The 24,580-nt window shown below is 45.5% G+C and overlaps 1 protein-coding gene across 2 annotated transcripts in view; it reads left to right on the top strand.

Annotated features, from left to right (window-relative positions):
• EPB41L4A (erythrocyte membrane protein band 4.1 like 4A) overlaps positions 1 to 24,580 on the top strand; it is a 411,842-nt gene that overhangs the window by 173,810 nt on the left and 213,452 nt on the right. For both annotated transcript variants that reach the window (XM_073624611.1, XM_073624610.1), the window contains one exon: positions 16,082 to 16,133. In XM_073624611.1, coding sequence (XP_073480712.1) covers positions 16,082 to 16,133 — 52 coding nt within the window. The remainder of the gene's footprint in view (positions 1 to 16,081; positions 16,134 to 24,580) is intronic.

Here is a 24,580-nt window from a genome sequence, read left to right as displayed (position 1 = left end):
ACTGTAATATGCTACTCATGTCATGTTCCTCATTTATCAGTGTCTAAAACAAGGGCTTTGTGTGCTGTCCAAAGTAACCAATCAGCTAGCTGCTTTCATTCGCACATGCTAAAATAAATAAATCAAATAATTAAAATCAGCGTGTGTTCAGTTCCAAGCTTTTCTGTAGTAAACTGCATGCAAGTTGTCTCTAGAAACGCAGTTTTCATGCTCCAAAAAGTGGTTTTAATGCAGCCTTTTTACATCATGTGTGGCACAGTGCAGTTCTTATATGAAATTTCCTGCAGACTGTGTTTTTGTGTATTAATGTGCATCTAGCAAGCCTATTGAATTGGTAAATGCATGTAGCATGTGGTATTAGCCCACAATATGGAAAAATCTCTATTCTTGAAAGGTTTTTCTTTTACTTTAATCCTAAACAAAAAAAACACACTAAAAACAAATGAGAAACATACTCTATGCCATATACAGGGGGTAAAATAAGTATTGAACACGTCACCATTTATCTAGGTAAATATATTTCTAAAGGTGACATTGACATTAAATTGTCATCCCCTTGTCGTGAACAGTATGCAATCCATAGATACAAAAAGACCAAAACAAAGAAGTTCAGAAATTAAAGTGTTTTGGTAACCTAAAAAAATTAAAAAAAAGATCCTGTTCCTTTAAACACTTCAGCCTCGGAAGATTTTCCCCCTTAATGATCAGGCCATTTTTTGCGATACGGCACTGCGTCGCTTTAACTGACAATTGCACGGTCGTGCGATGCTGTAACCAAACAAAATTCATGTCCCTTTTTTCCCACAAATAGAGCTTTCTTTTGTTGGTATTTGATCACCTCTACATTTTTTATGTTTTTGCTATAATAAATATTAAAAAAAATATTAAAAAAAACAATTTCTTCATCAGTTTAGGCCAATATGTATTCTTCTACATATTTTTGGTAAAAAAAAAATGCAATAAGCGTATATTGGTTGGTTTGCGCAAAAGTTATTGTTTCTACAAAATAGAGGATAGATTTATGGCATTTTTATTATTTTTTTTACTAGTTATGGCGGTGATCAGCGATTTTTAGCAGGGCTGCGACATTGCGGCAGACAGATCAGACACTTTTGACACTTTTTTGGGACTAGACCGGTGACATTTGTACAGCTATCAGTGCTATAAAATGCACTCATTACTGTATAAATGACACCGACCCCTCCCTGCTTGTCAGCTCCGTGTCCATGTCTGCCCCCCTCCCCTCCTGCTGGGTAAATTAAGGTTAAAATTACACCATCCTCTCTGTGTATTCATATAATGTGCCCTGTGACTGTGCCTTATAAAAATAATGCAGCTATATACCTGTTTACAGTGCGCAGATCGGAGCTTATGTGATCTGCCGCCTCTCTCCTCTCTTGTATGACAGCTGCAGTGGGCAGGGCCGCCTCTCTTCTCCTCTCCTCCTCCCCTTCTGACTTACATTAGGGGGTTATCCTTGGCCCCACCCACTGCAGCTGTCAGGCCGAGAGAGGAGAGAGGCGGTGGTCACATGAGCGCCAATCTGCACTCTGTAAACAGGTATATAGCTGCATTATTTTTTCAAGGCACAGTCACAGGGCACATTACATGAATACACAGGGAGGATGGTGTAATTTTAACTTAGTGTGTTAACAACCACTTTAAGTTATGTGTAAAAAAATGGAATGACGGGAAAAAATATTGAACACATAAAGAAAGGGGGTTGAAAAAAAGCCATAGAAAGTCAAGACACCACCTTATTGTTGCAAAACATACTGATGGCATTGGGTACAGAAGGACCAGGTGCTCCACGCAAGATTTCTGACAGAGGAGTGAAAATAATTATCAGTAGAGTTGTCCAAGAGCCAAGGACCACTTGTGGAGAGCTTCAGAAAGACCTGGAATTAGCAGGTAAGAAAAGAAATAATTAAATACCTCTACCAAAAGGCAGGTGCTAGTAAGGGTTATTTTACTGGGTTATTTCAGCACAAATTTAGGCAGGCCTATGCTGCAAGCTAGGCCTGTCTGTTTTGATCTGGGAGCTGGGAGTGGTCAGAGTAGCTGTGGGTGTCACCACCTGTGCTCTGGCTCTGAGGCGCCTCCCCCTGTTCCAGGGAGAATGTTCTGGAAAGGGGGCTGGGCCTGGAACTGGAGTGGCAGACAGCTTGTGTGTGAGCCCTGACCAATCCCCATCGAGATTGGCAGGGGGCGGGCCTCATATATAAGCTGAGGTGATTCTCCATAGAGGAGGAGAAGTCGACTAGGTGAAGTAAGGAATGGAGTGTTAGACAGCCGTAGGAGGACACCCCCATCCGGGGGGGGTGTACCGAACGCAGGAGGAGGCCTGGGGAGAGCTGTGAGGGAACATTGCCTCTACACGGTGGCAATGTCTCTGTCACCACATGGTCGGTGGCAGGGAACTCCTGGAGCAGAGGGGCAGGAGAAGCTATTAGAACGCATGGTCCGGACAAGTTCCTCATCAAGGACTCAGGGCTGGAAGGTCAGAGAGTGTTACCACAGTGGAGGGATGGATGTGCCAGGAAGTCTGTGAGGGAACTCTGCTTCTACATGGTCATTAGCAGAGTCTTTATCATGCACACGGTGGATGGTGAAGAGTCCTGGATCAGAGAAGAGACTGTGGGGATCGGTGTCAAATCAGTGTGGCCGAATGGTGCATGGTTTGCAAGTTGGGCTGGCTGGGAGCAGTAGTCCATTACCTAGAAGATAGACTTTAATCTACTAGGCCTCTGGGGAGAGGGTCTGCAGGCCTCAGGCCTAGTAGCAGCGAGTCACCAGAGCCAGTAGAGGGGCTTATTCAAAGTGAGTTCATACTACCCAATAGAAGAGGATGTGTCATACTTCAATTAGCAGCTACAAGTTTGTGCAGGAGGAATCAAGTCTGTATAGGAGGAAGCAAGTTTGGGCAGGAGGAAAAGAGATTTAAGACCATTGCTTTTTGTGTCTGTCCCTCACACGGTGATGGATGGAGAACTCTTAGGAACAGTAGTCTGCATGGAGATGCAGAGGGAGTAACAGTCTGCATGAAGATGCAGAGAGCAACAGTCTGCAGGGAGCTTCAGGAGAAGACTTATACCTAGTCAGACATGCACATTCAGTCTTCATTCTCTAACTTTGTTCAAAGTATATTGAATTCTGTAAATATGATGGGAATGATTTATTCCATGGGCATCCCATATCCCTATCCCTATCCAAGTTGTACCCCCCAATAAAACAACAAAAACAAAGCTCGCAGAAGACTGTTCATTGTCTCTGGAAGGGATGCATGAAGTCTGGCAGTGGGGTGATTTGGCGGATAGTGTGTCAGTAGTGCTAACACCATGACTACATAAGTAATACACTTAACTGCATTGGCCTGTATGCATGCTCACCACGCAAGACTCATGGTTTGCTTGGTGACTGTGGTCCCAACTGCCCTGAGATCATTCACAAGCTCACCCCGTGTAGTTCTGGGCTGATCCCTCACTTTTCTCAAGATCATCCTTACCCCATGAGGCAAAATCTTGCATGGAGCTCCAGACTGAGGGCGACTGATGGATTTTTTGTATTTCTTCCATTTGCGAATAATCGCTCCAACAGTTGTCTCCTTCTCACCAAGCTTCTTGCTGATGGTCTTGTAGCCCATTCCAGTCTTGTGCAAGTCTACAATCTTGTCCCTGATGTCCTTTGACAGCTCTTTGGTCTTGCCAATGATGGTGAGGTTTGAATGGAAGAAAGATTCTGTGGACAAGTGTCTTTTATACACATATAGACTTGTCGTTAGGAGCACCTTCTTAAATTGATAGAACTAATCTGTGTACCACATAAGCACATACAGTACTGTAGCCTGTCTGTGGGAGCCAGAATTATTTTTGGTTGGTAAGGGATCAAATACTTATTTTACTCACTGAACTGCAGCTCAATTTATAACAGTTGTGTCATTGTGTCTGTCTCTATCATTTAAAATACACCAATGATAAAAATTATAGACCCTTCATTTCTTTGCAAGTGGGGAAACTTACAAAATCTGCAGGGGATCAAATAATGATTCCCCCCACTGTATCTGTGACTTAAAGTGAACCTGTGCTTTGCTCATGCTGCTGCATTCACAGAGCCAAGCATTACTGTAATTAAGTGTTTTTTTAATAGTATTATTTGTACAGATGTGTGGAATCTGATAATGTTACATTACTTACAGTAAACACGAATTCACTAGTAGATGGTAAAAAGCGAGACCTGTGTTCTAAGCTAGGCAACCTTTTCTGCGGTCTTTTCCCAGAAGGCTTTGCGGCCCTTTTTTCTGGCCATTTAAACAGCTCATAAGTGTCTTTTTGTGTCTGCTTGACTGATCCAGAATACTAAACCAAGGAACACTATAGCACTTTGTCTTGCTGCATTATCAGGGGACTGTTCATGCAAAGCCCATCCAATGAAGATGACTGGATAACTTATCCCATCTGTATAGGTTGATTCTAGCAATCATCATTTGTCTTTATGAGAAGCTTACAACACATTTTGATAACATGCTGATGAATGAGACTTGGTGTTGAGTCTGTGCCCTGTTCTGTAATGGATCACTTCATTCTTTGTTATATGTTTCAGTGCTGGGTGAAGGCCTGTGTCTTGTCATCCACAGTAACTGTTATGTGATGGAAGATCAGAAGATAGGCAGGTCCTCCTCCTACCTCTCACTCTACTACTGTCACATTCCATTTCTGTGCACTGTGTACAGTCCCTTGAAAAAGTATTCATACCCCTTGAAATTTTCCACATTTTGTCATGTTACAACCAAAAACGTAATTTTGTGTTTTATTGGGATTTTATGTGATAGACCAACACGAAGCGGCACAGAGTTATGCCCCGTACACACGGTCGGACTTTGTTCGGACATTCCGACAACAAAATCCTAGGATTTTTTCCGACGGATGTTGGCTCAAACTTGTCTTGCATACACACGGTCACACAAAGTTGTCGGAAAATCCGATCGTTCTAAACGCGGTGACGTAAAACACGTACTTCGGGACTATAAATGGGGCAGTGGCCAATAGCTTTCATCTCTTTATTTATTCTGAGCATGCGTGGCACTTTGTCTGTCGGATTTGTGTACACACGATCGGAATTTCCGACAACGGATTTTGTTGTCGGAAAATTTTATATCCTGCTCTCAAACTTTGTGTGTCGGAAAATCCGATGGAAAATGTGTGATGGAGCCTACACACGGTCGGAATTTCTGACAACAAGGTCCTATCACACATTTTCCGGCGGTTACATAGTAGGTGAGGTTGAAAAAAGACACAAGTCCATTAAGTCCAACCTATGTGTGTGATTATATGTCAGTATTACATTGTATATCCCTCTATGTTATAGTCGTTCAGGTGCTTATCTAATAGTTTTTTGAAATTATCTATGTTCCCTGCTGAAACCACTGTCTATGGAAGAGAATTCCACATCCTTACCGCTCTTAAAGTAAAGAATCCTCTATGCAATTTAGGGTTAAACTGCTTCTCTTCTAATTTTAGTGAATGGCCGCGTGTCTTTTTAAATTCCCTTTCACTGAAGAGTTTTATCCCTATTGTGGGGTCACCAGTACAGTATTTGTACATTTAAATCATATCCCCTCTCAAGCGTCTCTTCTCCAGAGAGAATAAGTTCAGTGCTTGCAGTCTTTCCCTGTACCTGAGGTCCTCCAGTCCCTTGATTAGCTTTGTGGCATACTCCAGGTACGGCCATACCAGAGTCTTGTAGAGTGGGCAAATTATCATTTTATCTCTGGAGTTGATCCCCTTTTTAATGCATGCCAATATTCTGTTGGCTTTGCTTGCAGCAGCTTGGCATTGCATGCCATTGCTGAGCCTATCATCTACTAGGACCCCCAGGTCCTTTTCCATCCTAGATTCCCCCAGAGGTTCACCCCCTAGTCAGTAGATTGCATTTATGTTTTTGCAACCCATGTGCAATCATTTACATTTTCTACATTGAACCTCATTTGCCATGTAGTCGCCCACCCCATTAATTTGTTCAGATCTTCTTGCAAGGTTTCCACATCCTACGGAGAAGTTATTGCCCTGCTTAGCTTAGTATTGTTTACAAATACAGAGATTGAGCTGTTTATCCCATCCTTCAGATCGTTTATGAATAAATTAAATAGGATTGGTCCCAGGACAGAGCCCTGTGGGACCCCACTTTCCACACCAAACCATTCAGAGTACTCCCCATTTATCACTAACCTCATTGTGAAGTGGAAGGAAAATGATAAATGGTTTTCCAAATTTTTTACAAATATCTGAAAAGTGTGGCATGCATTTGTATTCAGCCCCCTTTACTCTGATACCCCTAACTAAAATCTTAGTGGAACCAGTTGCCTTCAGAATTCAACTAATTAGTAAATAGAGTCCACCCTGTGTAATTTAATCTCGGTATAAATACAGCTGCTCTGTAAAGCCCTCAGAGGTTTGTTAGAGAACTTTGGTGAACAAACAACATCATGAAGGCCAAGGATCACACCAGACAGGTCAGGAATAAAGTTGTGGAGAAGTTTAACTACTTGCTGACCAGCCGCCAACATTATACAGCGGCAGGTCGACTCGTTCCCGCGAATTCGCCATACTGGTACGTCGGCTTCTTTAAGAGCCATAGCAGGCGCTGCATGGCGTGGGACCCGATGCGCGTGGCCGCGATGTCTACTGGCCAACCGCGATCACGGGCACGAGAGCCAGAACGGGGATCTGTGTATGTAAACACTCAAATCCCTGTTCTGATAGGGGAGGAGAGACGGATCTGCTGTTCCTAGTAATTGGAAACGGCGATCTGTCTCCTCCTCCAGTCAGTCCCACCCCCCCACAGTTAGAAACACACATGAGGGAACACAGTTAACCCCTTCCCTGCCAGTGACATTTACAAAGTAATCTGTGCATTTTTATAGCACTGATCGTTGTATAAATGTCAATGGTCCCAAAAAAGTGTCAAAAGTGTACGATCTATCTGCCGCAATGTCACAGTCCCACTAAAAATTGCAGATCACCGCCATTACTAGTAAAAAAAAAAAAAAAAAAAAAAAAAAAAAGCAGTAAATCTATTCCCTATTTTGCAGACGCTATAACTTTTGCGCAAACCAATCAATATACGCTTATTGTGATTTTTTTTACCAAAAATACGTATAAGAATACATATTGGCCTAAACCAGGGGTGCCCAACCTTTTGAAGAGCAAGGGCCACTTTAGCGACTTTGTAACAGGTCGTAGGCCACAATGAGTGTAGAGCAGACACAGATGCAGCCCGCTCTACCCTAAGGGCCTTCTGATCTGCCCATACAGAAGGGGACAGATTCCCTTCTGTTTTTTTAAGCAGATTGGATTGCAGATAGGCGGGTGTAAGCAGACACAAATCTGTTTACATCTGCCTCTCTATAGAGATGAATGGTGGGTCTGCCTGAAAAACAGACATGCAGACCCGATCGGACCGATCGTGCGAAAGGGGCCTAAGGCTGCTTTCACACTGATGCACAGCGGTTTACCTGCATCTCAACTGACCATGATCTTCACTTCTTCCTCAGGATTCCTGCAGCTGGTTGCTGCTGTCCCCCAGGTGGTTATAACTGGTGGCTGCTGCTGGCTGTCCTCCAGGGTTGGTACTGCTGTTGGATACTGCGGACAGGTGCTGGTACTGCTGGTTGGTACTGCTGTTGGGTACTGCCTGCTGGTACTGCTGGCAGATACCGCTGGCTGGTACTGGTACTGCTGGTGGGTACTAGTACTGCTGGCGGGTACTGGTACTGCTGGCGGGTACTGGTACTGCTGGCGAGTACTGGTACTGCTGGTGGGTACTGATACTGCTGGCGGGAACTGGTACTGCTGGCTGGTACTGGTACTGCTGGTGGGTACTGGTACTGCTGGTGAGTACTGGTACTGCTGGCTGGTACTGCTGGTTGGTACTGCTGGCGGGTACTGGTACTGCTGACTGGTACTTGTACTGCTGGTGGGTACTGGTACTGCTGGCGGTTACTGCTGGCTGGTACTGGTACTGCTGGTTGGTACTGTTACTGCTGGTGGGTACTGATACTGCTGGCGGGTACTGGTACTGCTGGTGGGTACTGGTACTGCTGGTGGGTACTGATACTGCTGACAGGTACTGGTACTGCTGACTGGTACTGGTACTGCTGGTGAGTACTGGTACTGCTGGTGGGTACTGATACTGCTGACGGTTACTGGTACTGCTGGCTGGTACTGGTACTGCTGGTGGGTACTGGTACTGCTGGCTGGTACTGGTATTGCTGGTGGGTCGGCTCTGCTTCCTCTAGCGGCGGCTCCAATCTTCGCGCTGATGCTCGGAGATGGCAGGTCGGGAACCCGCGATCTGGGCTTGACCCGCCATCTCAGAGCAAGACGTGGCAGGCCACATCGGAGGGCACCCCTGGCCTAAACTGATAAAGAAATTTGTTTTAAAGAAATTTTTTGGGATATATATTATAGCAAACAGTAAAAAATATTGTTTTTTTTTTTTTTTTTTCAAAATTGTCGCTCTTTTTTTGTTTATAGCGCAAAAAATAAAAACTGCAGAGGTGATCAAATACCACCAAAAGAAAGCTCCATTTGTGGGAAAAAAGTGACGTCAATTTTGTGCTGTATCGCAAAAAATGGCCTAGTCATTAGGGGGCAAATCCTTCCGGTCCTTTTAGTGGTTAAAGCAGGGTTAGGTTATAAAAAGATATCCCAAGTTTTGAACATCTCATGGAGCTCTGTTTTATCCATCATCCGAAAATGGAAAGAGTATGGCACAACTGCAAACCTACCAGGACAGCTGTCCACCTAAACTGACAGGCCGGGCAAGGAGAGCATTAATCAGAGAAGCAGCCGAGAGGCCCATGGTAACTCCGGAGGAGCTGCAGAGATCCACAACTCAGGTGGGAGAATCTGTCCACAGGACAGCTATTAGTCATGCACTCCACGAGGAGTGACAAGAAGAAAGCCATTGTTGAAAGAAAGCCATAAGAAGTCCTGTTTGCAGTTTGCGAGAAGCCATGCGGGGGACACAGCAAACATGTAGAAGAAGGTGCTCTGGTCAGATGAGACCAAAATTTTAATTTTTGGCCTAAAAGCAAAATACTATGTGTGGCAGAAAACTAACACTGCACATCACCCTGAACACACCATCCCCATGGTGGTGGTAGCATCATGTTGTGGGGTTGCTTTTCTTCAGCAGGGACAGGAAAGCTGGTCAGAGTTGATGGGAAGATGGATGGATCCAAATACAGGCCAATCTTAAAAGAAAACCTGTTATGCCGCGTACATACGACCGGTTTTGCTGTCGGAATAAACTCCGAAGGTTTCTCCGACGGAACTCCAACGGAACTCTGACAGAATTCCATTCAAGCGGTCTTGCCTACATATGGTCAAACCAAAGTCCAACCAAAGTCCGACTGTCCAGAACGCGGTGACGTACAACACGCACAACGGGACTAGAAAAAGGAAGTGCAATAGCCAGTAGCCAATAGCTTCGTCTCGTACTTGCTTCAGAGCATGCGTCGTTTTTGGTCCGTCGGAACAGCTTACAGACGAGTGGCTTTCCCGATAGGAATTGGTTCCATCGGAAATATTTAGAACATGTTCCATTTCTAGGTCCATCAGAATTTTCGAAAAAAAAAAGTCCTACACACGATCGGAATAGACGATGAAAAGCTTCCATCTGACTTTTTCTGCCGGACATTCTGCTCGTGTGTACGCGGCTTTAGTCTGCAAAAGACTTGAGACTGAGGTGGAGGTTCACCTTCCAGCAGGACAACGATCCTAAACATACAGCCAGAGCTACAATGGAATGGTTTAGATCAAAGCATATTCATGTGTTAGAATAGCCCAGTCATTCTGAAAATTGCTGTTCACAGTCGCTCACCATCCAATCTGACAGAGCTTGAGTTATTTTGCAAAGAATAGGCAAAAATTTCACTCTGTAGATGTGCAAAGCTGGTAGAGACATCCCCAAAAAGCCTTGCAGCTGTAATTGCAGTGAAAGGTGGTTCTACAAAGTATTGGGGTCTGAATACAAATGCACACCACGCTTTTCATATATTTTTTTGTAAAAAATTCTGTAAGCCATTTATCATTTTCCTTCCACTTCACAATTATGTGACACTTTGTGTTGGTCTAAAATCCCAATAAAGTACATTTATGTTTTTGGTTGTAACATGACAATTTAATGTTGTAACATTCCACATTTCAAGGAGTATGAATACTTTTTCAAGGCACTGTAAGTCTCATTCTAAGTAAGATATTGATACTTAAGAGTTAAATTCACCTCCCAGACATAACCAGGGTGAAATGAATTCCAATCTTCTTGCCATAATTAGCTTTTTATCTGCTAATTACATTTTCCTCCCGATAATCTCTTAAAATTGGTTGTTTAATGCATCCGGTATTATCATATTATGTTTAAAAGTAAAGGATGATATAAAAAATGTATTTCAAATTAATTGACATTATCATATAATAATATTCCACAATTAAAGGCCAGGTCCACCCAAAGCTGAGGTATTTTTTTTATTTTTTTTGTTATGGATGGATACTACAGTGCTGAATCATTTACTGACTTTTTAGAGTTATTCAGCAAAAAAAAGTGCAAAGAGCAAATTGCATTGGCCATGGAAAACTTGCTGCTGGGCTGAGAGTATTTAGAAAGTATTTATCTGCTATGATCTGCTTGCTGTGCAGTCTCAGTATTTCTGAGAGAGAATGGCTTCAGCCCTCTATTTATAATAAAAGTATACCAGTAAACAATGAAAGTGGGAACCAACGTGAAGTTGAATTCCAGGTATATATATTTTTGCAAAGTTACTTTGGTCCAGAATGGACCAATGTAGGTACGCATATTCCATACCTGGATAAACCCTGTGGAAGCAAAGAATCTTGCATTTTTCTCAATGAATGCAAAGCTCTGGACGAGGTAGGATGGCGAGGTGTTGCAAACTCCACACTGTCCAATCAAAGAACTCGTTTTATTCAATGAGAAAAATTACAAGGCATTCTCTGAATGGCACTCGTGCTGAGCAGGTGACCGTCAGGGGTTGATTTACTAAAACTGAAGCGTGCAAAATCTGGTACAGCACTGCATAGAAATCAGCTTCCAGATTTTATTAAAGCTTAATTGAACAAGCTGAAGTTAGAAGCTGATTGGCTACCATGCACAGCTGCACCAGATTTTCCAGTTTTAGTAAATAAGGCCGGGTTCACACTGGTACGACAAACGCTCCGACATTGGGAGCTTATGTCGCATGACGTGTGAAAATCAATGTTTCCCTATGAGAGCCGTCTTAACTGGTCTGACACAAGCTGGTTCGACTTTGAAAATGCTCCCTGTACTACTTTGGTCCGACTTTGATCCTATTTCAGCCCATTGAATATCACTGAAGTCGGATCAACGTCGGATTGCATTCTTAACTGATCCGACTTCGACATGCGACTTGTGCTCTGATGATTTTGAAGGGGATCTCCACGCAAAAAAAAAAAAAAATGGCATTGGTTTCCCCTCCAAGAGCATACCAGGCCTTTCGGTCTGGTATGGATTTTAAGGGGAACCCCTAAAATCCATACCAGACACTTATCCGAGCACGCAGCCCGGCAGGTCAGGAAAGGGGGTGGGGACGAGCAAGCGCCCTCAACATGGGGGGCGGGTGCTTTGAGGCGGGGGGGCCTTGCGCCCCCCACCCCAAAGCACCTTGTCCCCATGTTGATGAGGGTAATGGCCTCTTCCCGACAACCCTGGCCGTTGGTTGTCGGGGTCTGCGGGCGGGAGGCTTATCAGAATCTGGAAGCCCCTTTAACAAAGGGGCTCACAGATCCCAGCGCCCCCCCACCCCCACCCTATGTGAATGAGTATCGGGTACATTGTACCCCTACCCATTCACCAAAAAAAAAGTGTCAAAAAATAAAATCCAGTACACTACACAGGTTTTTAAAGTAATTTATTAAGGCAGCTTCGCAATTCCGATTTCTTTTCCCCTCACTGGGTCTCCTGCCTTCTCCGCTGATATCTTCTGCCTCTGCCGGTTCTTCTCCCCTCTCCGGGTCTTCTCTGCTGATGTCTTCTAGCCCTCTCCGGTTCTTCTCCCCCTGTCCATTGTCTTTTGCCTCTGCCGGGTCTTGTCCGCTGTCTTCTCGCTCTTTTGCCAGGTCTTGTCCGCTGTCTTCTCCCTCTGTTCTTCAGATTCTGGCTCAATGCTTTCTCCCGCTCTAATGCTGGGTGCGCGGTGTACCACTACTTTTATTGGCATTGGGCGGGATCACTGGGTGACGTCACCTGGAGGCGCCGCCTCTTATGACATCACCACCGGGGGCACGATGGGGCAGTGACGTCATAGGTGATGTCATAAGGGGTGGGGCCTATGGGTGACGTCACCCGGTGACTCCACCCCATGCCAGTATAAGTAGTGGCACACCGCACACCCAGCATTAGAGTGGGAGAGAGCATCGAGTCAACATCAGGAGAAAACAGCGGAGAAGACCCGGCAAAAGAGTGAGAAGACATCAGAGAAGACCCGGCAGAGGTAGAAGACAGCGTACAGAGGGAGAAGACCCAGAGAGGGCTAGAAGACATCAGCGGAGAGCGGCGAAGAACCAACAGAGGCAGAAGACGTCAGCGGAGGAGGCAGAAGTGCCGGAGAGGGGAGAAGAAATCGGAAGAGACGCCAGAGCTGCCTTAATAATTTACTTTAAAAACCTGTGTACTGCGTTTTATTTTTGACACTTTTTTTTTTAGGTGAATGGGTAGGGGTACAATGTACCCCATACTCATTCACATAGGGTGAGGAGCGAGGATCTGGGAGCCCCCTTGTTAAAAGGAGCTTCCAGATTCCGATATGCCCCCTGCCCGCAGCCCCCGACAACCAACGGCCAGGGTTGTCGGGAAGAGGGCCTTGTCCCCATCAACATAGGGGCAAGGTGCATTGGGGTGGGGGGGCACAGGGCCCCTCTGCCCCAAAGCACCCACCCCCCCATGCTGAGGGCATGCGGTCTGGTACAGTTCAGGAGAGGGGGGCTCGCTTGTCCCCACCCCCTTTCCTGACCTGCCGGGCCTTGTGCTCAGATAAGGGTCTGGTATGGATTTTAGGGGGGACCCTACGTCGTTTTTCGGCATGGGGGTTCCCCTTAAAATCCATGCCAGACCGAAGGGTCTGGTATGGTCTTGGAGGGGGAACCCATGCAGTTTTTACACAGTGCTGGGTATTGTCGGGGATCAAAGTCGGATCCCTGTTCATTGAAGTCGTATGGATATTGGACTTCAAGTCGCAGGGCAAAGTCGGATCCACAGTCGTACGACTGTCGTGTCGTACCCGTGTGAACCCGGCCTTAACCCCCCTGGGTTCATTGTGCAGCAGGGTAGCCACTCGGCACAGGAGACCTGTAAGATAGCAGGGTTCTATGTAGTAACAGGGGCTACTACAGTGATTCCTCACTTCCACAAGGATCAGCCAGGTATAAAATATGCATATTTATTTTGGTTCAAGCTGGATGCAAAAATGCACAAGTCTGGAATTCATTGTTAATGGCAACAAATAAATAGATCTCATGTTAAAAAATCTTGCTGCTGGAGTCTGAAGAACAAAAGAAAAAGCTAGTGGTTGATTCAAATGTGCAACACCCGCTCATCAGTAAAATATCAATTCAAGGTGGACTGACCCTTAGCAGTTTCAGTTGTTAGAGCACTGTCATCTCCACATTAATGAAAGCCTCTTGACCCCCATAGGGAAAGAGAGCCTTGGCTGATGGGGACATGGCTAGGAATTGAGCGTGGTAACGCGCAATATGTAAAGTGGTTACAGATGATTAGCTATATGACATGGGGTGATGCGGTGGCATCTGGGCTCTTTAAACGTAGTTTCTGAGGTAAAATCTGTGCCTTTGAGGAACTGCGACTAGAAGAGTTGCCCACCCTCCCGCCCTATATGTTGTCTGTCACCGCTTTCTTTGCGTTTTTTTGACCTTGCCAGCAAGAAAAGTTGCTGTAGTGGGCTATGCCCTTGATTGGAAGTTGGAATTAGTCTAAAGTCTGTCCACTTCTGGTAAGGACAGGCCTCTTTAGACTTGGTTAACTTGAGGTTAAAATGTCCTCACGGTGCAACTCTGACCGGCACTGGTTAAAATTGTTTACATTAGAAAATTGTCTGTGCTTAAATTCTTTAAAAAAAAACGTGGCCTTGCCCTTTCCAACTATATTGTTCTACGTACAGTTTCTTTACATGGGCAAGGTTACTGAATTATCAGTTGGGATTCAAGCCTATGCTCCTCAGCTGGCAAGCGATTCACCATACAGTGGCCAATTAGCAAAGATGTGTGAATGCAGACACCCATGTCCTAATGGCTCATACACACTATAAGAAAATTGGGCAAACATTTTCATCTGAGGAACGATCGCACATTTTTCTGATAGTGTGTAGACAACTTTCGACAAACGATTCCGACCTTCCGAATGAAAATTTCCAAAGGGATAAACTCCAAAATTTTTCTTGTACCTTAACACAATGAACACATAAACATGCGTTAAATGTGTACTGCTTTTGTACGAGAAATTTCAGAAACGAAAGACTGCGTATGATCAGAAACAATAAACAACAACAAAAAATATCTTAAAGTGCATGTAAAGCCAAATTATTATCTTTTTAGGTTTGGGAAGGGTTAAAATCCCTATCAGGTTATTTTTGCTGTCTGTTTATAGTACAGATACAGCCTAATTTAGAGCCATTTGTTGCAAACTGCATATAACTGTGTCCAGCTAGTTAGCTATCATCAAGCCATACTCAATAGAAGCCATGGTTTCCATACCCTGGGCCAACTAGCCTGAGAGAGCTGTATGCAATTTGGAATAAATGGCTTTATAATATTAGATTGTAGCTATAATATAAATCAACAGTTCTGAATGTGCATTTGTCCACAGGGACAGAAAAAAAATGATTTACATGGCCCTGCATTGAGCCTTTTATTGTTTCAAATCTGTGAGGCCAGGGTCACACATATGCGAATTGGATGTGGATTTCCCTGCATCCAATTCGCATGACAGGCAAGTGTGAATGGTTCTCAATGAAGCCGGATCACACATCACCGGGGTCATCGAGGTCCAGATTGAAAGAAGGGTCCAGGCTTGGTTCAGGTGCGAATTCAGGCTAAAATTTGGGCCTGAATCGCACCAGAACTAGTCTACAGGAACGCACCGGACAGGCACGAACCCGTGGCCGCACCTGTGTGAACCCAACCTGATGGAAATAAGACAACCAAATGCCTTCTGGTTTAGGAAGACTCCAATGTTTTTTAATAAATTCTGCACACATTGATGGAATTCATACTGGTCATTGGAATGCATTAACACTCAAATGCTCCCAAATGTGTCTAGCGTTTAGGTGCATTTAGCTGCAGTTACACATGTTTAGGCGCATTCAGAGTTTCGTCTGCTCTTCAGCTCCTCTCCTAAATATGCCTTTGGTAGGGTTTTTTTTCCAGCCTATAAATGCTTCTCTTCTAATAGCCTTGTAAAGTCTATGTATGCATGGACACAACGGGGGCTATTTATTAAAGGCAAATCCACTTTGCACTACAAGTGCAAAGTGCACTTGAAATTGCACTGAAAGTGCACTTGGAAGTGCAGTCCTTTTAGATTCGAGGGGGACATTCAAGGTAAATAAAAAACAGCATTTTAGCTTGTACATGATTGGATTATAAAATCAGCAGAGCTTCCCCTCATTTCAGATCTACCCCTCAGATTTACAGCGACTGCACTTGCAAGTGCACTTTCAGTGCAATTTCAAGTGCACTTTGCACTTGTAGTTTGCACTTGTAGTGCAAAGTGGATTTGCCTTTCGTAAATAACCCCCATAGGCTTACATAGAGGTGCTTTTACAGCAAAATGCCAAATGTCTGCAGATTTTCAGGCCCAGTGTGCACGAGGCCTTAATAATTAGTAAGTCCCACATTTGGAGTGCGGAAACAATATGACAATGTTTGCTGCAGTTTTTTTTCAATTAGAAATCACAGTTTATGGTAAGCATGGGTCCTTATAAGTAACTGTGTCATTGAGTAAAACATGTTTGTGTTTTGTTTATTTGCAGTACTGGCTGGATCCTGCAAAGACAATCGCTGAACACAAAGACCTGATTATCAGTAAGTACAGTACCTGATTCTTGTGTTTTCTAAGACTGTTTTCTAAGACATTTGTCATCCCCTGAGATGCTTGATGTGCAATAGCAGACCTGATTGCTTGATTTAAAGTGGTTGTAAACCCTTCTATATACCCAGTGAAGTGACTGTCCTCAGATGATTCACAGAAATAAAACCAAAACTCTTACGTAAGTTGTACTTGTTTATCTGCAGTCTTCTCCTCTCTATTGCCGTTCAAAGTGCCGAATTTATAAAGCTTGTCTGAAGCTATCAGAAAAAAAGGAATTGGAGAGCTGAAATTACACTCTGAAGTAGTCAATGAGGAGAGCCCTGAGAGCTGATTGGAGGGAAGAGCCACACCCCCCTTTACACAGGAACAGAGCTGAGGCTGTCAATCAACTAGAGCTCCCTCTTCTGTCACCTTTTTTCTCTTGGGGTTAGGAAAACTTGTCAGAAGTGACTCATGCTGATAGCAGAGGAACAAAGCAGCAGATGGAAATGACACCCAGGGGTTGAATCAGGGCCGTCTTTAATTTTGATTGGGCCCTGGGCAAACATTTTCTTGGGCCCCCCCCTCTATTCTGAGACATACAAAAAATAGCAGGTAGACTCAAAATCAGTTTACTGCAGCAGATCACGCAGCGATTGCAATTGTTTGCCAGAGGTTACAGCCTATCATTACTGCTCAATGGCTGGTTTCTAGAGGTTACAACACATAATTTCTGCTTGCCGATTGGTTGCTAGAGGTTAATGTACATTATTAGCGCTCACTAATTGGTTGCTAGGGGTTACAGCACATCATTAGCATTTACTGATTGGTTGCTAGAGATTAAAGCAAATCACTACTGTTTGCTGATTGGTTGCTAGAGGTTCATGCACATCATTACCTCTCACTGAGCAGTGGAGCAATCCCAAATAATTGAGCAAGTAAAGGGGCACATTAATACACATACTACAGGAGACAATCAGAGACTGCGGACATACTGCAGGAGACAATCAGAGACTGCGGACATACTGCAGGAGATTACCAGAGACTGCGGACATACTGCAGGAGATTACCAGAGACTGCGGACATACTGCAGGAGATTACCAGAGACTGCGGACATACTGCAGGAGACAATTAGAGACTGTGTACATACTGCAGGAGACAGAGACTGCGGACATACTGCAGGAGACAATCAGAGACTGCGGAAATACTGCAGGAGACAATCAGAGACTGCGGACATACTGCAGGAGACAATCAGAGACTGCGGACATACTGCAGGAGACACTCAGAGGCTGCGAACATACTGCAGGAGACAATCAGAGACTGCGGACATACTGCAGGAGACAATCAGAGACTGCGGAAATACTGCAGGAGGCAATCAGAGACTGCGGAAATACTGCAGGAGACAATCAGAGACTGCGGAAATACTGCAGGAGATTAACAGAGACTGCGGACATAATGCAGGAGACAATCAGAGACTGCGGACATACTGCAGGAGACAATCAGAGACTGCGGACATACTTCAGGAGACAATCAGAGACTGCGGAAATACTGCAGGAGACAATCAGAGACTGCGGAAATACTGCAGGAGATTACCAGAGACTGCGGACATACGGCAGGAGACAATCAGAGACTGCGAACATACTGCAGGAGACAATCAGAGACTGCGGACATACTGCAGGAGACAATCAGAGACTGCGGACATACTGCAGGAGACACTCAGAGGCTGCGGACATACTGCAGGAGACACTCAGAGGCTGCAGACATTATACAGGTGATGGTCAGAGAACTTTCAGCAATGCACAGCTTTACAGTTAAATAACACAGCTCAGGGTTTAAACAGTCAGGCATTTTTTGGTTGTAAGGACATACCTGGCCAGCCAAACTTACTACATGCATTCAGGACTGTGGGCGGGGCTTCCACTCTCTGCTCTCACTAAAGCAGCTGGGAGCTCCACTGATGCTTTGTTGGGGGGCCCACATCACCCGTGAATTGTCGCCCCGATGACAGCTTTGCAGAGCGCACAGAGGACATGGGAGGATGTATTCCGCGCTAGCCAGCTGAGCTCCACTGACGCTCTGACCCCGCCCACGTGCAGCCTATGTACTGGGAATAGAGCGCCTGTAGTGAGAGCCAGTGATCGGAGTGGGAGTGTCATTGGAGCTCCCGGCCCCGCCCCTGGACCTCTGTATTCACCAGCCAGTATAGAGGGGGCGGGGCCGGAAGCTCCACTGACACTCGCACTCCGATCACTGGTTCTCACTACAGAAGCTCTTTTCCGAGTACACAGGCTGCACGTGGGCAGGGTCAGAGCATCAGTGGAGCTCCCGGCCCCGCCCCCGCCCCCTCACAGCTGGCTAGCGAGGAATACATCCTCCCGTGTCCTCTGTGCGCTCTGCAAAGCTGTCATCGGGGCCCCAATTCACGGCTAGCGCGGGCCCCCCAACAAAGATTGGGCCCGGGGCAAGTGCCCCGTTTGCCCTGCGCTAAAGACGGCCCTGGGTTGAATTACTAAAGGCAAATCCACTTTGCACTACAAGTGCACTTGGAAGTGCAGTGGCTTTAGATCTGAGGGGAAGATCTGAAATGAGGGGAAGCTCTGCTGATTTTATCACCCAATCATGTGCAAGCAAAAATGCTGTTTTTTATTTTCCTTGCACATCTCCCTCAGATCTACAGCGACTGCACTTCCAAGTGCACTTGCAGTGCAAATTGAATTTGCCTTTAGTAAATAAACCCTCTAGTGCCTTTAATTGAAACAAGTGCACACTATAAAGGGATATGCTGTGTTCATATTTCATGTCTAAGGTTTACAACGACTTTAAGCTTAGAGTGAATTGATCTTCAGTAGATGGGGGCCATACAAACTTTTGGCTGAATTTGCCAGATGTGGGTAAGCAGCACCTGAAGAAAACCTCCAAATTGTGCAGGGAGCAAAAGTAGCAAACAGAGGTTGAGAGATGCAGTCAACTTAAAGGGGTTGTAAACCTTCGCCGTTTTTTACCTAAATGCATTCTATGCATTTAGGCGAAAAACATTTTTCAATGCAGCAGTGCCCCTTATACTAACCTGTGCCCAGCGGGAATGAGCACACCAGCTCCGGCCGGGGTCTTGTGTCCTGATTGGATAGATTGATAGCAGCACAACCATTGGCTCCCTCTGCTGTCATTTAAATCCAATCATGCTGGTGTCGGGGGGGGGAGGGGCCGAGTCATACATTCGGCGGCTGTGGATGCCGAATGCTGGACTCGGGAGCACGCCCGAAAGGTAACCCCCTTGGGGAAGTGCTTCCCCTAGGGGGTTATCTGATTCGGGGAGGAGCAGCGAGGGCCACCGAGGGACCCCAGAAGAGCAGGTTCGGGGCCACTCTGTGCAAAACGATCTGCACAGTGGAGGCATGTATGATATGTTTGTTATTTTAAATATAAAAAAAAAAACTAACCCTTACAATCACTTTAATCAAATGTCAACCAGCTATGGGTGTTGTGCTGTATGTATTACATCATGTCTAAAACATCTGTTGCAATTGTCCAGATAAGTTGCATTTGCAATCGGTTACGGTACATCTGGATATCCCATTCTTTTATATTCAGTCTTTTTATTCAAATTAAGGCAACGTCTCCCAGTGGTAGTGACATTACAGAATGTTAGGTACCATGGATACCAGAGCAGGACAGAAAAAGAAAAACATGCTATCTCAGCATATCAAGAATTCATATGGTTACTGTAACAAATGCCAACCATAAAAAGCATGACAACCAGAAAGTTTATTTGCAGCAAAGTAATATAGTCAACAGTCAAAACAATTGGATATCCCCATCTTTAGAGGGAAATCCAGGTCTCGGTAACATAATACAGCAAGTGTTAAATTTACTGATCCTGATGTTTCCAAAAAAACTCAAAATTCATCTAATAAGCGGAATGCATTTACATGACAAAGCTGTACAGTCATGTGGAGAAATGTAAACCCCATTGATCTTGTTGACTTTTTCAGCATTCAGCCGATAAATACAATTTATAAAAAATGAAGCTCTTCCACTACATATGCTATTCTGCACACAGCCTACCTTCAAGAAAAGCATTAACATGGTGACTGCTGAGCAATCAATAACCGTTGTACAATAAAGCATGAAAAGTGCAGGGGTGAGGAGTACATAATGTAGTTAGTGTTGAGATTGACTTATATACAGTATGTGATCTACATACAATGTGTCTGATAGCCATGCCCCCTGAGACTTTGGTGTAAGCAGGCACATCCTACAGGAGAGCGGCATCATTGCCACACCAGCACAAGTAGTTGCATTGGGCAGACTTCACTGGCTGGAGTACTAGGTATTTCTGGGACATAAGAGAACTAAAGGGGCTAAGTGAGAACTGTAGGTGCTGCAGCACATAGTGTATTTGTTTAGGGGAGTTCATAGTTCTACTTTAATCATACCATTACAAGTTCCTTGGGTGCGTCCTGAATGGTCCACCCAGACCTGGTAATCTTATTTATGGTAAATGCTGGCTAGTTGTATTAAACATTAGCTTTGTACTGCTTTATAGTGTACAGTACAGAAAGATTGAGGCACCTACTGCTGCTTCAGGAGTCATGGGATGAAAATTGTCTTAAAGGGTACGAAGCAGTCCACCATAACCTAAAGTAGTTCTAAAGCCAAAAGTTTTTTTTTTTACCTTAATGCATTACCTGCATTAGGGTAAAAAAACTTCCAGTAGCTGATCTCCCCTCCCTAAATACTTACCTGAGTCCTGTATTGATCCAGCACTGTACCCATCTGCAGCAGCACTTGCCTTTTCTACCACTCTCCAATGGCTCCCGCTGCTGTCAAAGTAGAGGGGTGTGGCGTGGGAATGAGTGTGAGATAACTATAACCCTAAGACCCCTTTCACACCAAGGCGCTTCAAAAATGCCCTAAAACGCCTTAGCGTTATTACCACGTTTTTACAGCGTTTTAGGGGCGTTAGCGTTAAAATTAACGCAACGCTGCAGGCGTTTTAACAGCGTTTTTCAAGCGTTATTGAAGCATGTGTTATTGATGCTATCTTTCTGCTTGCATGTTTATCCTTTGTGATATCATGTGAAACAAGCAGTGTATTGTAAAGTAACAAGCAGTGTCTTGTTTTACTTCAAATCTTCATTTTTCCTCGGATTAATTCTTTTTTTTGGCACTTTAATTTTGTTTTTTTGGCACTTTGATGGTCTATTTAATCATTCTGACCTTCCCACAAGTTCAGTCCTGTTGTTGTAGATGCTCTCTTTTCTGCTTGCATGTTTACCTTTTTGTGAGATCATGTGAATTTTCTACAGCTCAGGGCGGATTATAGGCGCTATTCAGGCGTTTTTACAGCGTTTTCAATTTATTTCAATGGAGAGGGGCGTTTTTGAAGCGCTTTTTTCAACGCCCAAAAGCTGCTCCAAAGGTGCTGCTTGCAGGACTTTTCTCAACGCCCCGCCAGCGCAACGCCTCAGTGTGAAAGGGTCCATTGAGATGCATGGGGAGCGTTTTATGAGCGTTTTAATAGCGTTATTTTTAGCGCTAAAGCGCTGCAAAAATCCCTTGGTGTGAAAGGAGTCTAAGAGGGTACCATCCCATACGAAACATATAAAACAATACACTGGAATTTGTAGGACTTTACATGTACCCTCTAGGGTTTAATAAATGCTAAACCAAATTGATTAAAAGTAAGCCAATCTTTATTGAAAATTACACATAAATTGTTTAAAAAAGACCAAATTGGTTAAAACCAAAGTTACAAGCTGGTTGTCCAGGGGGTTGTCATCCTGGCTAAAAGATCTGGTTTAAAATGGCCAGCACGTTTCGTGGGCTAACCCGCTTCATCAGGGCCTCAGAACTTGTCGAAATACTGTACGTTATTATCGCCAGCCTGATGGCAATTGAGCCTGGGGCACCCGTGGGGATTATCTCCAGCCACCCCGATGGAAAGAGATGTCCTCATATGTAAATGGACGGAATTTTCAATTTGGGTTTTGGCAGTAGATGTGTCAGGTCCCACACTTACCAGACAGGTGAGTCCGCTTGGGCAGAGGGTAGGCTCCCTTACGTATCCGATTCGGGGCCCCTGGTAGAGTAGACAGGAGGCCCACGAATGCGGAATGGTATGAGGGCCTGATGTTAGGGTCCTGGAGCAAGGTGGTCTGGCAAGCAACCGGTAGAGCTTCAAGACTGATGGAGCAGATGCTGAGCAGGAGCTAATCAGGCTGGTCACACACAGGCAACGGGCAACAGGTCGGCAATGGGCTGGCGGCAACGGTACAAGGGAGTAGGCAGAAACAAGGTCAAACAAGCCGGGGTCGGGTTCAGGCAGCAATCAAGGGAGGTCCAAAGGCAAGCCGGGTCACAACGGGTCAAACTACGGAGATACAGGAACACAGGAAGATCACGGAACAAGGTACAGAGCTGTTTGATCAGGCAGCACCGAATCAGGGTAGAGGCAGGCTTAAGTAGGCTAATTGGCACCAAACGCCGCGCTCGTGCACGCGCCGATTCGCCAAGGCGCCCCTGCGCCCCCGCACGCGCCCGAGCGTGCCCCCGACACCGGCGTGCACGCCCACACTACCGGGCACGCCCACGGTAATGCCCATAGACGGACGCGCGCTAGCGCGAACGCGCGTACGCACGCACGCCCGGACGCCACCCTGCACGCCACGGCTGGTCAGCCCAGACACTCCGGTGCCCCCAGGAACACGCGCCCCGGCACGCACAGAGACACGAGCGCCAACGCGCCCCGGCGCGCACCGGCGCCCAATCAGGTAACCTCTCTGACAGTGCCCCCTCCTCAAGGGCAGACTCCGGATGCCCAGCTGGGCCATCTTTGCTGCATGAGAGGTTTTAAAAGACTGCAGAAGTTCTCTGGCATGTAAGTTACTTTCCGGCTCCCACTAATTATCTTCGGGTCCATAGCCCCTCCATTTTACAAGGTATTGAACCTGATTGCGTCTTCTTCTGCAATCTAGAATTGCCTCCACTTCGAACTCCTCTTCGCCATCAACCACAATAGGTTTGGGTGGGCCAATGCTACGACCGGAAAAGAAGTTGGGGGTGACCGGCTTCAGGAGGGACACGTGGAAGACTGGATGTATCCTCAGGGAGTTAGGAAGGTCAAGTTCGTAAGCCACGTTATTGATTTTTCTTTTAATCAAGAAAGGACCCAAGTATTTGGGGCCCAGTTTCCTGGATGGACAGGCCAACTTGAGGTTAGCGGTAGATAACCAGACAGAATTGCCAGGTTCCAGAACAAGTTCTCCCCGTCTCTTCCTGTCAAAGATTCTCTTGTAATCTTCCTGAGCCTTGGTCATGGTCTCCTGCAGCAATTTGTTGTTGTTTGAAAAAAAATCCAAAGTTTCGGATACAGCAGGAACAGGGCACTCGGGCATAGGTCCAGGCAGGAAGGATGGGTGGAAACCATAGTTGGCATAAAATGGTGACTGATTGGTAGCTGAGTGTAGTGAGTTGTTGTAGGAGAACTCCGCGATGGGAAGCAGGGAGGCCCAGTCATCCTGGGAAAATGCAGAGAAACAGCGGAGGTATTGCTCCAAGGTTTGGTTCGTCCTCTCGGTTTGTCCATTTGACTGAGGGTGGTAGGCCGAAGAAAATGACAATTCGATTTCAAGGGCGCCACAAAGGGCTCTCTAGAATCTGGAGGTGAACTGGACGCCTCTGTCCGAAACTATATTGGTCGGTACTCCATGCAGTCTGACGATCTCCTTAATAAAGATGGAAGCGGTCTCCATGGCCGAAGGGGTGTCCTTTATGGGGAGAAAATGGGCCATTTTAGACAGCCTGTCTACCATGACAAAAATGGACGAAAAACCTTCTGATGGGGGGAGTTCAACGATAAAGTCCATTGAAATCATGGCCCATGGTCTCTCTGGGACTGGTAATGGTCTCAACAGACCCCATGCTCTTGTCCGGCTACTCTTGTTTCTGGCACATGTGTTACAGGACTCCACATATTCCTTGCAGTCTTTAGAAAGGTGAGGCCACCAAAAGGTGCGTTGGACAAGATCAGTTGTCTTCCGTGTGCCGAAATGACCGGCAAGTTTGTGATCATGGCACAAGCTTAACACCCGCACTTTTAGCTCCTCAGGGACCACAATTTTATTCTCGAACCAGAACAGCCCATCCTTGGTACAAGCTTCAGTGGGTGGAGACATTCCCATAGAGGATCGTCTGATTTGGGAGATTAGATCCTCCTGTAGGATCAGGAAATTTCCGGAGGGGAGAATGGTGTCTGGAGACAGGACCTTCTCAGAATCCAGAAACATTCGGGAAAGGGCGTCGGATTTGACATTCTTGGATCCGGGTCGGTAGGTTATGTGAAAAATAAATCGGGAAAAAAAAAGTGCCCATCTGGCCTGCCGGGGTTTCAATCTCTTGGCCTTTCTTAGGTATTCTAAGTTTTTGTGGTCCGTGTAGACCAAAATGGGGTGAGCTGCAC

The sequence above is a fragment of the Aquarana catesbeiana genome, linkage group LG01 (assembly GCF_042186555.1).
Source record: "Aquarana catesbeiana isolate 2022-GZ linkage group LG01, ASM4218655v1, whole genome shotgun sequence".
NCBI lineage: Eukaryota > Metazoa > Chordata > Amphibia > Anura > Ranidae > Aquarana > Aquarana catesbeiana.
Note: the sequence above shows the minus strand (reverse complement) of the source record. Positions and strands in the feature narration are given on the sequence as shown.